General features: G+C 42.7%; 1 protein-coding gene across 1 annotated transcript in view; it reads left to right on the forward strand.

Annotated features, from left to right (window-relative positions):
- The window catches only part of lrpprc (leucine-rich pentatricopeptide repeat containing), a 56659-nt gene that overhangs the window by 15715 nt on the left and 25853 nt on the right, over positions 1-15091 (forward strand). The window contains exons 15-24 of the mRNA XM_020650240.3: positions 128-155; positions 690-741; positions 1690-1796; positions 2490-2567; positions 2786-2857; positions 3168-3281; positions 3386-3516; positions 4191-4276; positions 9036-9243; positions 14298-14422. Of these exons, the coding sequence (XP_020505896.2) occupies positions 128-155; positions 690-741; positions 1690-1796; positions 2490-2567; positions 2786-2857; positions 3168-3281; positions 3386-3516; positions 4191-4276; positions 9036-9243; positions 14298-14422 (1001 nt within the window). The remainder of the gene's footprint in view (positions 1-127; positions 156-689; positions 742-1689; positions 1797-2489; positions 2568-2785; positions 2858-3167; positions 3282-3385; positions 3517-4190; positions 4277-9035; positions 9244-14297; positions 14423-15091) is intronic.

Genomic DNA, 15091 nt, shown 5'->3' on the forward strand with positions numbered 1-15091 from the left:
TGAGGTTCTTCAGTAAGAGACGCACCTAAACCCTGACTTGTTGGATGGAGTCTTGTTGACCCAGTGGTGTGTGTGTGTCCGTGTCCGTCCTTGGCTCTCATGTCTTGTCCTCTACTGCCCCCTGCAGGTTTGACGATGTGGAGAGCATGGTGAAGGTAAGATAAGAATGAGCTCACATTGTTTGTCTGTATATGTATGTTTTTAACAGAAAAGACAATAGGATTTCTTTATTTGAAATATTTAAGACAATGAAAAAAAAATTCAGAAAATATCCCGTACGTAACGAGAAGAACATTTTATTAAAACAGACATGACAAGTTGAAACAAAAAAAAATGTTGTTTTATTATTTTTTTTTACATCTAAAGCCGTTATTTGTCCAACGGTTTATATGGAGACTTATTCTTTCAACAACATAGCTATGATAACCATTTTACTAACCATCTGCTCCATAGCCACTTACATTTAGGAAGAATATACAATATGACAAACGCCATCTGCTGCCTTTTATGCAAATCCCCTTATGGCACACTGAGCGTATAAATAAAGAAATGTTTAGAATGGATAATTTAGCTTCAGGCAATAGAGGCAAGATGGTGAGCAATGACAGAAAAACACATTTCAATCACAAAAATAAAGTCTTTAAAATATACATATATTGGAGATTTGTTTTTTTGTTTTTTTTGTCCAGATTACTGAGCTCTTGTACAAAGATGAACGCTTCTCCAAAGGGGACCCAGCTGGTGAGTAAATATTTTTTAACCCTGTTCTTACTGATTACATTAAGGATACTCACATTTGACAAAATGTTGTTTGCAACGTGTGTGTTTGGATGTTGGTAGGTGGGAAAGAAAGGGATGCCAGGATGCTTGAATGTATCTGTTTGTATACATGTGCGTGTGTGTGTATCATCCATCATGTATCAGCACTCAAACTTGCAGACTGCAGACTCTGTCACCATCCAACTATAATTCAGATGACAGAAAAATGCCCAGTGTGTAAATTTAAGTGTGTGTGTGTGTGTTTACATTCAGTCTCAGTGGCAGAAAACTGCTGATCGGCCCACTTCTTGTCATGAAGCCTGTGTGTGTGCCTACGTCCAGGTGTGTGTGTGAGTGATTGAAAGACCTGCTCACGCTGTCTGAGGAAACACAGCCTGGCTGCTGACACAGTGCTGAGTCGTTAAAGTGTGTGTGTGTGTGTGTGTGTGTGTGTGTGTGTGTGTGTGTGTGTGCTTGTGTGTGTGTGTGCGTGTGTGTGTGTGTGCGGAACGTTAATGTCGCGCTGTGTCAGTGTGTGTGTTTGTCACAGAGAGTCGCCAGTGCTAAAACTGGTGTGTGTGTTTGCTGGTGGGAGCGATGGAGACTGTTATCCGTGTCATATCCCATTAGACGGCATCAGCGTGCGTCTGTGTGTTTATATCCTTGAATGTGTGTGTGAGAGTCAAAGTAGGGGGAAGCTGTCAGTGCAAGCCAGCGCACATTCACTCACACTCCAGCCCAAAAGCAACCTCTGTCAGCAGGAAAAGAAACACAAACACTCTGCAGGAATATTGTATACATGCAAAAATGGAAGCAGTGACTGACACAGTGGAAAATAAAAAAGTAATCCCATGACAACTACTTACTCTATGTGTGCGTATGTGTGTGTTTGTGTGTGTGTGCGTGTTTGTGTGTTTTCATCCCATTCAGAAACGGTATCCTACTTGTTGTACAAACTGATGGACTCTATGTCAGAGAGAGAGGTGCAGACGCAGGAAGAGAAATTGAAGAACTACTTCAATCAACTGCACACAAAGGTACACACACACACACACACACACACACACACACACACAAACTCAAACCACATGCACATTCTCTAATATACTGTGTATCCCGTTCGTTCATAACCTTCCCGTTTTAAAGGAGCTTACACACTCCGATCTGAGATGATTTGCACGGTGTAATCACACTCAGATTATTCAAAATACACACACACACACACACACACACACACACACACACACACACACACACACACACACACACACACTACAGTATGGGTTGAGTTGGTGCAACCAAACATGTTGTGGAAAATTAAAAAATTCTTTACATTTTGTTGGTCAAAGATTAGACTGACTGTTTCTGGTGCAGTAGGATAAAATAGATTATTTGCGCTGTGAGTTCTTTATTCACCGTATTTTCTGCTATCAAATCACATTTTCATGTAAGTGTAGTTGAAATGCTGTTCACCAGGAGTCACAACTGTCAGCTTAACATTTTCTGACATTCAGTTAAAAGTATGCCATATTTGTGTTTAGCAGTGCCTAAATGTACCTTTATTTCCTGCAATCATTTCTCCATAAACACATACTTCAAATCTTTAAAAATTAGTGACGCTGCTGTTCAAACTTAAATCTCGGTCTTTAGAAAAAAAAAACTTTGAAGAGGTTAAGTTTAAGTTTGTCTCTAGAGCTGATCAGAGCTTTTTTTTTCTTGTTCCTCTGCAGAATATAATCATTCCACAGAACATCTACAGAGGCATCAGGAACCTGCTGGAGTTATACAATGTCCCAGAGCTCATCAAGGTACAGAGAAGTCTTAACCGTCAGATACACTTAAGATTCCCAACAGAGGGACGGAATCTACAGCACAATGCGACTAGACGGAGGATGTTTTTTTTTTTTTACTACTTGTGTTTAGTTTCTGGTGTTATTCTTCCTCTTATTATGCAGATGTTGCGTGTCAAACATTGATATTGTGTGTGTGTTTGTGTGTGTGTGTGTGTGTGGGGGGTGTGTGTTAGAATATCAACGTTTTAGTGGACCCTGCAAATCGAGGCCCCATTGGTAATGTGCCGGCTCTTCCCCGTACTCCTGTAAGTAGGCCAGTGTGAGAAATGCACAAAAAAACGAGTAGATATGCTTTGATTTGTTACATGTGAACATGTTGGAAAAATGTCTTCCTGTTTGAACTTTTCTTTTAACTCACAACTGCTTTAATTTTGCATTTAAAACATTCCATTAAATGTGATATTTAGCAATATTATAGTTTTCTTTTTTGTTAAATTTAAATGTAAAACTTTCTGACATAATTATTGTTTCTCTTGCGGAAGCTCATTTAGAACTCATGAGGTTTTGCATTTAATCACGCATAATTCTTTTCTAACTCCTCTGCGTCTCCATCAGAGAACTGACGGAAAGGTGTCGGCACTTGAGAGCAAACTGGCTGAACTGATAGCGGAGAACAAACCAATAGCTAGTGTTCTTAAACAAACCATCCAAGCTCTCTGTGCTGAGGAGGTACGATCTTTGAGCAGAACTGTCTCACATAACATTGGCTTTATCTTTTAACAAGTTCCTTTTAGTTTGTGTGTTTAGTCCTGAAAGTCTCGTTGTGTGATCAGAACCTGCAGCGCGCCCTCGAGCTGAAGCAGCAGCACAAGCAGAATATGTCTATCGGTGCCTACGCCAGCCTCATCGGCCTGTGCTGTCGCCTTGACAATTTGGAGGAGGCGCTCAACCTGAAGACGGAAATGTGAGTGTAGCTGGATACATACAAATACTCCACGCACACACACACCAGCTGTAAGACCATTATTAGGCCATTAAGGTTTAACCTGAGATGTATTAGGGGAGACATTAACGCAGCCACTCTGTTGACTGAATAAAACAAAGGTAACTATCCCCTATTCCTCCCTTGTTTCCTCCTCTACACTCTCCTCCTTGTTCAAGCATTAGAATGAACTCCAACAGGAGAATGTGTCTTTGAGACGTGCACATTCCTGGAACAAATTACAAGCACATATCAGGGACTTTAACAACTTAACTACTTAACCCCCCAAAAAAGAAACTTAAGACATCTGTAAAAAAAACAAACCAATCATGTACTCATGCATAATATCTGTTTCCTCCTCTGATGCCTGTTCCCAGGGGCTTCTTGCTCATCTTGCATTTTTTTCTGTGTTTTCCTTTTAACTCTCCTGTGAGGTGTCCTGTAATTTTAATATGATTCTTTTGTATTTAAATTACCTGCCTTTAGGATACAGATAAAGTTTAGCTTTTGTGCTGGCGTATTTACTGGGACCCGTATCTCTTACAGGCTGATTCATGTGCACTGTCCTAATTCTGTAAATGCAACCAAGACCAACGTAAAATAAATGACTTGCATTAATATATTAACCTAGTCTGTGTCTCTGTTTCTGTCTTCAGGAGTCAGATGGACTCATCAAAAGCGCTGGATGCTAATAAATACATCGGACTGGTCAAAAGCCTCTGCAACAACGGCAGAGTGGAGGGTACGTTCTTTTTTTTCTTTTTTTTAACCTAAAACTACTGATTTATTTCATTCTTGTTCAGTCTGCCAAAACCTTTCTTTGAATATTCGGCTCTTTCAACTGTACAGAGTAAAAAAGCATGCGAGGATTTCCCACACTTAAATGATCCTTTTTAAAACTGCTCCTTTTTATCTAAAACCAAGAAACTTTGGATAGAGTTTTCAATTAACAGATTTTTTATTTTTTTTTATCAACTATCAAATTGTCATTAAATTTGTGATGATTGACTAATTGATTGACTAATCCAACCAGCACTTAGTCCCTCACACAATTTTTCTTTGGCCATAAGTTGGATCAAAGCAAATCAGGCTTGAACTTTAAAAGGCCTACTCATGTGGAAACTGTATGCCAGGATGTGTGTGTGTGTGTGTGTGTGTGTGTCAACAACTCTGTCACAATCTGTCCCTCTCCCTCCCTCAATCCACATTAGCAGGCCATTTTCGGAATGCCACGGTGGGTTTCCCTCAGCCCATCGAAGACCCAATTACCATCAGTTTTGCCGCTCTGCTTTTTTCACACAATGACAGGCAAAATGTTTCCCTTGTCTGTCCTCGCCTCCTCTCTCCTCCCATCCGCTCCCTCTCTCCGTCTTCGTCTCTGTCTCTCTATCTGACCCGGTCTGTCTCCAAGCATGTCATTCTCTCATTCTCCGCCAACCCCCCCCCCCCCCCCCCCCCCCCCAACTCCTGCATCCGCGTCACTGAGAAATGAGAGAGGGGGGAAAATTACAGGACTGTGTGTATTTTTCCAGAATTATTGAAATCCGCCTTGATGCTAATGGCAGATCATGTCCGCCGAAGTGCTTGAGCATTTCAAACACACACACACACACACACGCACACACACAGGACACGCAAATTTGCATGTGAATTCAAGCAAAAGGCATTTGGTGGGCACTACAGTTGGTGTGTCCGTCTGTGTGTGTGTTGGGGTGTGTATAGGCAGCTCTTACGCATTTGCCATTAGCCAGAGTGTGCATATGGAGGGGACGCTTGTCAGCCACATTAGCACACATGGCTAACCTTGATGTTAGCCTGTCCCCACCCAGACGCTGGTCCGCCTGGCTCCCAGCAAGCACCAGGCCCAGCTGAAGATCATGTCTCCTGGCATCTCGCTGTATTTTTCACACTCTCTAATGGCTTTATTTTTTTTTTTGCCCTTGGTTCAAAGCCCCTCGTCCCAGCTCACTCTGCAACTCTTTTTCACTTTGCTTTTCCTTTGACTTTAAGTCACCTTCCTTCCACCATTGTTCTTGTATACTTCTTCTTCTTCTCTCTGATTCATTTCCGTCTGCTGCTCACTAATTATCTCCATCGTGGTCCTTTCAATGTGCACATCTGTCTTTACATCTGTCCATTCATTTATTCTTTAAGTCATCCACCAATAGAAGTCGTTTTATATCTAACAGACTAGGGTGCAAAACCAAAGCTAGCATTTTCTTTAGTAATTTTATTTTAATAGAAATGGCTGGGATAAATCAGTAATATAATTTGTTTTTTTTTAAACATTCATACTGTGTTTTACATTAGTTACATATTCCATGTTCATCCTAACTAGAGTTGCTGGCTACACTACTCCATCTCAAATTATACTGCACATACACCTACATAACTGTGTAAAAATGTATTTAACACAATGTAAACTCATTTAAAGATGTAGATTAAGATTAATCATGGTTTATTTTTGTCCAGATTATTTCCACTTCCGACACCAGTGCAGATGGCTGAACTTAACTTATTTTGTAAATAAAAGCCACAGTAAAGGGCAGCGGGAAAAACAATGTAAAGGCCTAACTTTAGAAATATTGCTAATATAATTACCTTTTATTATTGTGTTTGTAATTGTTATTATCATCATCGCCTCCTTGTATCTCTCATACCGGAATGTGTACATCTGTGAATGTGTTTCTGCGATGCAGTGAACCTTCCATGTTCAAAAATATTTGCATCATGAGACTGAAGGCCCTTTTTTGTAGCCCCTTTTCTCTCCTTGAATTTTTAAATACACCTCTCTTCTATCACCAAGTGTCTCTCTGACCTGCCCTTGCCCCTCTGCCTCCATCTGTCCATCCTCCCACTTTGGTAAACACAACTTGTTCTGGCTTCAGGTGGCCCTGGACTTGTGTGTGTGTGTGTGTGTGTGTGTGTGTGTGTGTGTGTGTGTGTGTGTGTGTTTTGAGAAAGAGACATCAGCAGCAGTCATGCAACATTTGATGAACCATTGGACTGTGTGATGTTTGTTTACCTGGCCTGTCTGCCTTCCCATCTTTTGATATGTGTGTGTTTGTGTGCTCTCTGGCTCGCTTTGCTGGCCACAATGCTCGGCTGAGCCGATGGATATGCATACTGACTAAACGAATGGATAAAGGGAGAGATGGAGGGAGACGGAGGAGGGGGTGAGGGGTTTGGATGTTGGATGGAGAGATGCTAGCTTCGGTGTTGGCTCCATTTGTGCAGATCAGCTCTGAACCATTGGTTTCGGTGATTAGCGGGTCTGTCAGAGTGTGATGGAGAGAGGTATGATAGAAGGATAGAGGGAGGGCGGCATGGAGAGAGACGCTGAGACTCAGAGAGTGAAAATAATTTGCATCTAACCTGACGAACATGACCTGACTACAGGTCAGATCGTTATAGGGCAATTATTAAATGTTGATACCACCATCTGTGACCATGCAGCCTTTATAAACATTTATATTAGAAGCAGAAACAAACAGTACAGAGCTGGTAAGTTCAGGAGTATCTAGTTGAAGCTCTCTTTTATGTCTACCGCTGTCTCACTGCTGAACAAAAAACAGCTAATTCGTGCCTTGCCCAAGGTACATTTCCCTCATAAAGAAGGCCTGCTGGTATCATAATGGTTAGTGCGGGAGCCTCATGTACAGATGTTTCGGTCGCCCAAGCGGGCGGCCCAGGTTCGAATCTAACCTGTGGCTCCCTTCCCACTTGTCTTTCCCGCTCTCTCTCTCCCGGATTTCTGACTCTATCCACTATCACTACAATAGGGCAAAAAAATAAAAACATTTGAAAAAGACAATAAAGAATATCTTAATCTTAAAGTGGAGGAAAACTGTGCGCTCAGAATAATGTGTAAAATATAACAACTTTAGTTAAATGAAATCAAACTTGAATGAAGTGAAAATATTGCAGCAGCTGAACTATAATGTAAACGGCTTGTACAGCAATCTTTGTACGTGCATAATGAGAAGGACCTATTTGCTTCCAGAGTTCTCACCTGAAGCCCATTAAGGTGCGTTAGTTACAGACATGGAGCTCACACAGTGATAAGAGTGTGATGCATCAATACAATAGTGCCAGAGAATCCAGGTACCTCAAGTCTTACCCTTTCTTCATCTGCAGCACTCTCCTGAAGCTCCCATCCAGCTTCCAAAACTGGCCCCCCTGACAAGCTTCATCCCCTCTCATTGTCCTCCCTGTCTGTCTAGCAGTAACTCCTCCATTGCCAGCCACCCCTACTCCACCCTTTATTCCTCTATTTTCCTGTGTCCCATTAAACCTGTGACAGCCTTTGGTTCCCATCCCCACAAACAACTGGCTCAGAGAGGTGGAGCGATGGAGAGACAGACTGAAATTAGGATGCCAAAGCACTCACCAGTAGCCCTGTCCCTCGGCCCACAACTTTTCATGTCTGACTGTGTATTTTTTGCGTGTGGAGAGTGACACTTCTGCTCAAGGGGTTTTGTTATATTACCAGCTACTAAAGTGGGTGTAAGTATTATTAGACCCATGCTTTGTACCCTCCAACTGTATTTACTTTTCTGTGTTTGCTGCAGTGTTCACCAATATAAGCAGCATGGATTTTGTTGAGTGAATATAAAGCAAGTGGGCCATATTACCCTGCAGTTGGAGGCTTTCTACACATTATTTAAATCTATTCCGTGTATGTGCATCTCTCCATCTCCTCTCTTCCTCTTGGTCTTGCTGTATAGATTAGTGTCTGTGGTGGAGAGCGGCTGTATCGCTGTCAGCCCATTAGCAGCTGTCTAAATAGACAGTAAACGCATCTTAATTACCTTACCCTGATACTCCACATATACACACAAATACACACGCACATCCTTTTCACCATTTAGCCCCTCGTGTTAGCCAGATGGGCGCGTGGCCCAGTAAAAAGCCCTCCATTACGGGCTGGACTTGACCAAACTGATCCACCCCTCAGCCCGCTTACCAAGGTGTCACGGGGGCCATGGCGGGCCCTCATCGCCACATACCTATAATTTAGCCCCCCAAGTGCTTTCTACACGGCCACGGCAAAAAGCCGGCCTCCATTGTAGGGGTCTGGTAATTGTAGTCTCGTTTAGAAAACCGCAAGTAGCAATTAGCACAGAGTTGGCATTATATGGGGTTGCATTTGCATCCCTGCTGGGTGCAAAATGCTGTTTTAATATGGGTTTGTTTTCCCCACATGGAATTAGCTAAAGGGGCCTTTTATCATATTCACACACCCTACTCTTCTCCCAGACGAGCTCTGCATACATCTCGCTTTCTCTCTCCTCCTCCTTCCACATTATCTCTCTTTCTCCTCGTGTTTTGCTCCTTTACGTTCGTCTTCACATCTTAAAAGCTCTCCCTGTCCTTCAAGTGAAAGTGATGCCTCCCTACTTGTTGTTTGGCAATGCTTACCGATTCAGACATTTCTTCACATAAACCTTTTTTTCTGTCTCTCTCTCTCTCTCTCTCTCTCATCTCTTCCTCCATCACAGAGGCGCTGGACCTTCTGAAGGAGATGAAAGAGAAGGACGTGGCAGTCAATGACACACACGCCGCCTTGTTCTTCCACATGCTCAACAGTCTCGTGGCGAAGGGCAGCGCCCAAACAATCCAACTACTGCTGGACACCATCTTCGCCCTCGGACTGGCCAAGCCCTCTGCCAATCTGTGCTCAGTCCTGATCACTGTCCACCTGGAACGGTAAAGAGAACCCTGAGTGTGTTACAAATAAGAAATCCCTGGTTCAAACTCACAGACAAACACACTTTTGTACCATGTATACACAGATTTATTGTTTAAACCACAACTTGTTTACTAGTACGTTTTACTTCTGTGGCTTGAGTCTGCCATAAACCAGCCAACCAGCTCAATCTTGTTGTCAGATTTGCATCTATATCTGCCAAATCCAGTTGCCAGGTGTGTGTATGTATGTGTGTCTCAATGAGTCACTCATCCCTCCCTATGATCATAGCCGAGGTTACATTCTGGGTCAGCGATTCAGACAGAGAGAGGATGTGGAAATTGCTCATTTATGTGTGTGTGCATGTGTGTGTGCGCAGTGTTAGAGCCAGCTTTTTGTTTGTTTGAGGATAAGCCAGCTGCAACCTCTCCCATGAGCCCCCACCCCTGATCCCCTAAAACACCCACCACTGTACTCCAAGGTGTAAGTGTGTGTGTGGTGAAAGAGATGGCCATCGATGCTTCCTCCCGTAATGCAAAAAATGCAAATGAACGTTACCAAACACTGGCTGCGGGGTCACTGGTGCTGCTTCACCCCTCGACTCCATTCGGCATGTGTGTATCATTCAGTACGTGTGCATGTGTGTGCTTATTTGTCAGAACAGCTTTTAAGTAGATCAACTCATTAGCATGTTAATTATGTACAGAGCACTAATTACTGGATTTACCACAACGGCGCAGTACGCCATTTGGGGGCCAGCCACAACACACACGGCTCATGCTTTCATACACACTGTTTACCTCTAGTGTGCATGCTGCAGCAGAGGTAGACCTTTGCACATGAAGCCTGGGAAAAATACACACACTCACGCTCAGGCGCTCACATACACTCGTGGTCCCCTGCCGCTGTTTGTTTTGCTGTAAGTCTGCTCTCTGGCACAAATTAGAGTTTCCAGGTTCACCCGTTAATCACTGCTTCTGTGAGATTAGCGGGCTAATTTACTCCTGGGTCATCAACAGCAGCCGCACACACACACACACACCACATGCACACACAAGCTTACCTCAGTCCTGTTCACAAATCAAGTGCCAGTTGTACTTTTTTTTCCAAATGATAGTATGGCACAATCACAAGGGAACAACCTAACTGCTGCTATTTAACCGTCATCTGTCTTGTTTTTATTTATTTTTAACTGGATGGGTTTCAAGGCTTGGAAATAGTCAATACATTTTAGATTGATTGTTGTACTCAACCTGTACATGGGGTTGATGTTTGTCTGGGGGCATTTAGTTCCTTTCAAGTTTAACTTTTTTTCCCCTCTACTTTAAATTTATCAGATTCTTCACTGCAAGAGTGAGATAATCCCTGAATGGCTGAATGCCTTGAAACACTTTTGAAATAATTAATTCAATATTTTTTTTTTTTTTGCCTTGTGATGCTGAATTCAAACTGGGAAATGCTTAGGGACAATAAAGCAGATTCGACAAAACATGTAGTTTCCGCAGAGCCCCAGGGCAGGTTTGAGCACCACAACATTTGACTTTTACCATCTATCGGAGTCTGTCTCTGTGCTCCCTTCTCTCTTCTCTCTTTTCATCGTTTATCTTCATCAATACGTCTCCACCTCTTAGTTCCGTCAGTCATCGGACAAACAGACTGTCGGGAGAAGAAGGGAGGGAGGAAAGCGATGAAAGAGGACAAAGCAAGGCGTCACTCCCGCCTGCACCCGTCTCATCGCTGCGCCAGCACTAATAACTTAATGAACACTTCTCCGGCAGATTAGCCCTTGACAGCCCATCATATGCGCCGCCCAGTTAGCTTTCATGCCCGTACGCTCAGTGTTGTGTGTGTGTGTGTGTGGTAAACCTGCTACTACGCTAGCTGGCAGGCTACTAAGATTTCCACCTCCTTATGGGAATGATCATCAGTGACAGGAAATGCTAATGAGTCAACAAAATGAAGAGCGGGCAGGACGTGTATAATAAGACAGTAATTGTGACGATATTATTGGAGGATTGTGGAGGGGTAGAAGTGGACGGGGAGAAAATCATTTCAATTCCACTCTTTCCTACTTTTTTTTTTTGTGAATAAAGAGTGTAAGTAAGGCCTCAAACAAGATAGGGCCTTCAGCTGCTAATATGCATAGTTGGAAACTAAAACGTGAGAAAAGAAAAAGGTGAATGTGGGACGCTTGTTTAGCTCAGTTGGACGCTATTTGGTGCACGTCATCCCCCACTTTCCACAAGCCCAAAAAAAAAATGAACCTGAATGCTGAGTAGATCAATGAAAGAAGAAGTCTCACTGCCCTGTACACAACCAAGTAGAAGACAGGAAAAATATCTTTCTTTGTAAAAAGTTAAGCATTAGGCCGCTGAAGAGCCAAATGTTCCTACAGAAGATGGTGGAAACCAACACAGAGCTGAAAAGACAAAAAAATTGTAGTAAACCGTTCTCGTTTCCAGCAGTACATTTCTACGTTGATGCTAATGTTGTTGTGTGTAGAGATACAGTATGTTTGCTAACTGTTGTTTAAAGGTCTGCTGGAACATGGTCGGTGCAGGTGGCGAGGGCTATAGCAGCCTTGAGCAGTTAGCAGAACCTCCAGATATGTGGTTGGGACTTTTTTTTTGTAAAGCAGCTATATTCTGCAGTCAACATGGACATTACAGTGCCTGGTCTCCATGGCAATATTTGGTTCTACAGTAATACTTCATTTGACTGTTTCACTGCCACACCTAAATTGAATTAGTTAAAAACAAATATGTTAAATGTTGAATTGTTAGCATGTTCAACTACACCTAATTTGCCAAAATGATCAATAAATGCAGTTTGAAGAACATGTTATGACATTAACACAGACACACACACACACACACCTCTACACAGAGTTTAGGGGTTTAGCTACATCTTGTAAACTTACACCTGTGGCTGCAGTGGCATGAACATCAGTAAGTGCCATTTTTAGCACATGTAACTGCGTGCTAGTGGTGTCATGATCACCATCTCATTTGCGTTTCGACACAGACACCTCGTCCTCCCCCTATAAAGACAGTGTCTTGATAACAGGCCTGCCCATCTCCTCTGAACAAAAGAGGGGGACAGACGGGGAGAAAAAAAAAAAAGAAGAAGAGTGGGGGGTGAGATGAGACGAGACAAAATGAGCTTCCTTGTCTAATCCTTCAGGTTTCCACTGAGCAAAGCACTCTTTTTTTTTTCAGGGCTTAATTGGCTGGAAAGTGGCTGACATGCAAAGTTGAGGACATTAACAGGGCTGTGCGCCCCAGTAAATGGCAACGCAAAGTGACAGTTAAATTGTACCTAGGGGAAATTATCCATCTTTCGACATCCTTAGCTCTTTTTTTGGGGTGGATCTGTGGGCAGAGAGGGGGAGCAGGAAGGAAGGGTAGGGGGTGTAATTGCAACGCCAGGCCGTTTTTTTTTTTTTCTTTTTTTTTTTTTAATTGATGAGATGTTTTTTTTTTCTTTTTTTTTTAGTTGTCTCACTTGGAAGGGGGGATAATAAATAGCGGTGGAGCTTTTGCTAGGATTTGATAAGGTAGATAGACCAAGTGTGGAGAAAGTTTTTAAACAACATGACAAGGCTCCAACATGATTTAAAAAGTACAAAACTATGCACACTAGACCAAAAAAGTGCCATTTTACGTCATCTGCAAACAGTTGTCTCATTTTTGTTCTCGCCCTTGTCTCATTTTGGAGAAAACTACCCACCCATGACACCCCCCCCCCCTTCTGGTGGTCTTGATCCATTTCCACGCTCTTTCTCTCATTTAAAAAAATCTGTTGGACTCTCTTGTACGTTGTTCAATCAGACTGTTGTGTCGTTGAACAGCCTCTTGACTGGCGCTGCCGAATAATGTTGTCCCTCTTCATATCAATTAGTGGACCTCTTTACCTTTCCAACCCCAATCACTCCATTCCTCCTCCCTCCATCGCTCTCTCATGCTTCTGCCTCACAGAAGCCAAACTCAAGGTCAGAGTATTTTTTTTTTTTTTTTTTTTTATTCCGCATTGTTGCTCCTTTTGGGCATATTTCTCTTACCCACTTGTCTAATTGATTAGAGGAGAGAACACTCCAGAAATTATACCTGTTCCCTTGCAATCTCTGTCTCTCACACGCGCCGTCCATCCGTCTCTTTTTCACTCACTTACACTGCCCCTCCTGCCTCCCCCATGGGTGCCCTATCTGCTTTGACCTCTGCGTGATTGACATGGTAATTACCCAATCAGCAGATTGATGGCAGCGCTGTCACAATAGAGAGGATTGAAGTAGTCTCTCTCCCTTCCCCTTCTCTCAGCCTCTCATTCTGGTGCTTCCTTTTTCCGACTCTTTTTCTCTTCTTCTCTTGTTATCACTCCATCAGGCACACTCATCCTCCCTTTACGCACCCCTTTGTTTGTACGTCCACCCGGGAAGGGCTGACATGAGCGGAAGGCTGGGAGCTTGTGTTGGGAGTAATGTTGTTGCCATATTTCTGATAAATTGCTCAGCTGGGGGGCAAGGTCATCGGCTGACAGCGTGAAATCAAAGAGGAAGATGGTGAGGAGAGAAGGAAGGAAAGTGAACGGCAGAAGAAGAGGGGGGAAAGGGAAATGAGAGAAGAGGAAATGAGGTTGGGTTAAAGGGGGTCGGAGAGAACAAAAGAGGAGAAAAGAGCAAGAAGTTTGTCGGCGCGAGAGGAGCCGAGCGGAGAGGGCAAAGATCAGTTGAGTCCTTTTGTCTGCTGCGTTGCTTCCCATTTAAAAGCCTGTCCAGAGAGACATTAGCCTCTTGCAGACAGATGTGCGAGAGTGCACCTGATTGTGAGAGAATGATGTATTGGGGCCAAAAGGCTTCATCACCCACAGTTGTGCTGTCATGAATTCAAAGGCTTGTATTGTTACAAGGGTTCATCGTGCTCCAATAGAAGGTCACAGGTCTGACCACGAGTGATACACTCTCTATTCTCTACAGACACAATCCTGTAAATGACTAATTGCACTGATATGACATCTAACATGCTCCCTGCGCTCTCTCCTTCTCTTTGTGTGTGTGTGTGTGTGGACATGCCTGCAGTGACGACCTGGCCGGAGCCCTAGAAGCAATGCTGGAGTGTCAGAAGCGCTACAAGCAACTGCCTCGCATCCACGACATCATTGTTGGTCTGGTGGAGAAAGGAGACACGGCTCTGCTGCAGAAAGGTTTAACATTCTACTACCTTTTCAGCTTTAGAAATATTATTTTTGTTTATAAACATATTTTTCTAGAATGTAATGCTAATGGGGATCTTAACAAACAAATAAACAAAAATTCAAAAGAAGATATATTGACAACCTGATCAGTTTACCACACCGGTACTTTTCATAGTAACGTTGGTCCCTTAAAGTCTTTTTACAACTTTGAGGTCCAGGATCCTTCATGAGAGAAGGAAGAAAATGTTTATCACATCAAAATTCAATTGAATTCAAAAACTTTATTTTAACTCGGGTGACACTGACGTTTCCCTCATTTACACTGACCTCGAGCTCACAGCATAAAAGCAAGGACACAAATAAAAGAGTAGTAGAAAATAAAAAAATATAAAATAAAAATAAATAAATAACATCAACAACACAGGACTTATTGTACACTATTCAAGAGTGAAATCAGGATCACATGATACATTTATATATTTATATCCCAAGACACACAAAGATAAAATATTGAAAAATAAATATAAAGAAATGTGAATTTATATCCCATTCATTCTTCTTACACAAACCTCATCCCTCGCATCCCAGCCCCCAACCTTTACAACATTAATGCACACACACACACACACACACACACACACATATAAGTCCTTGTCCTGTTTTCTTTAAAGACTCACC

Source organism: Labrus bergylta, chromosome 10 (assembly GCF_963930695.1).
Source record: "Labrus bergylta chromosome 10, fLabBer1.1, whole genome shotgun sequence".
NCBI classification, from domain to species: domain Eukaryota; kingdom Metazoa; phylum Chordata; class Actinopteri; order Labriformes; family Labridae; genus Labrus; species Labrus bergylta.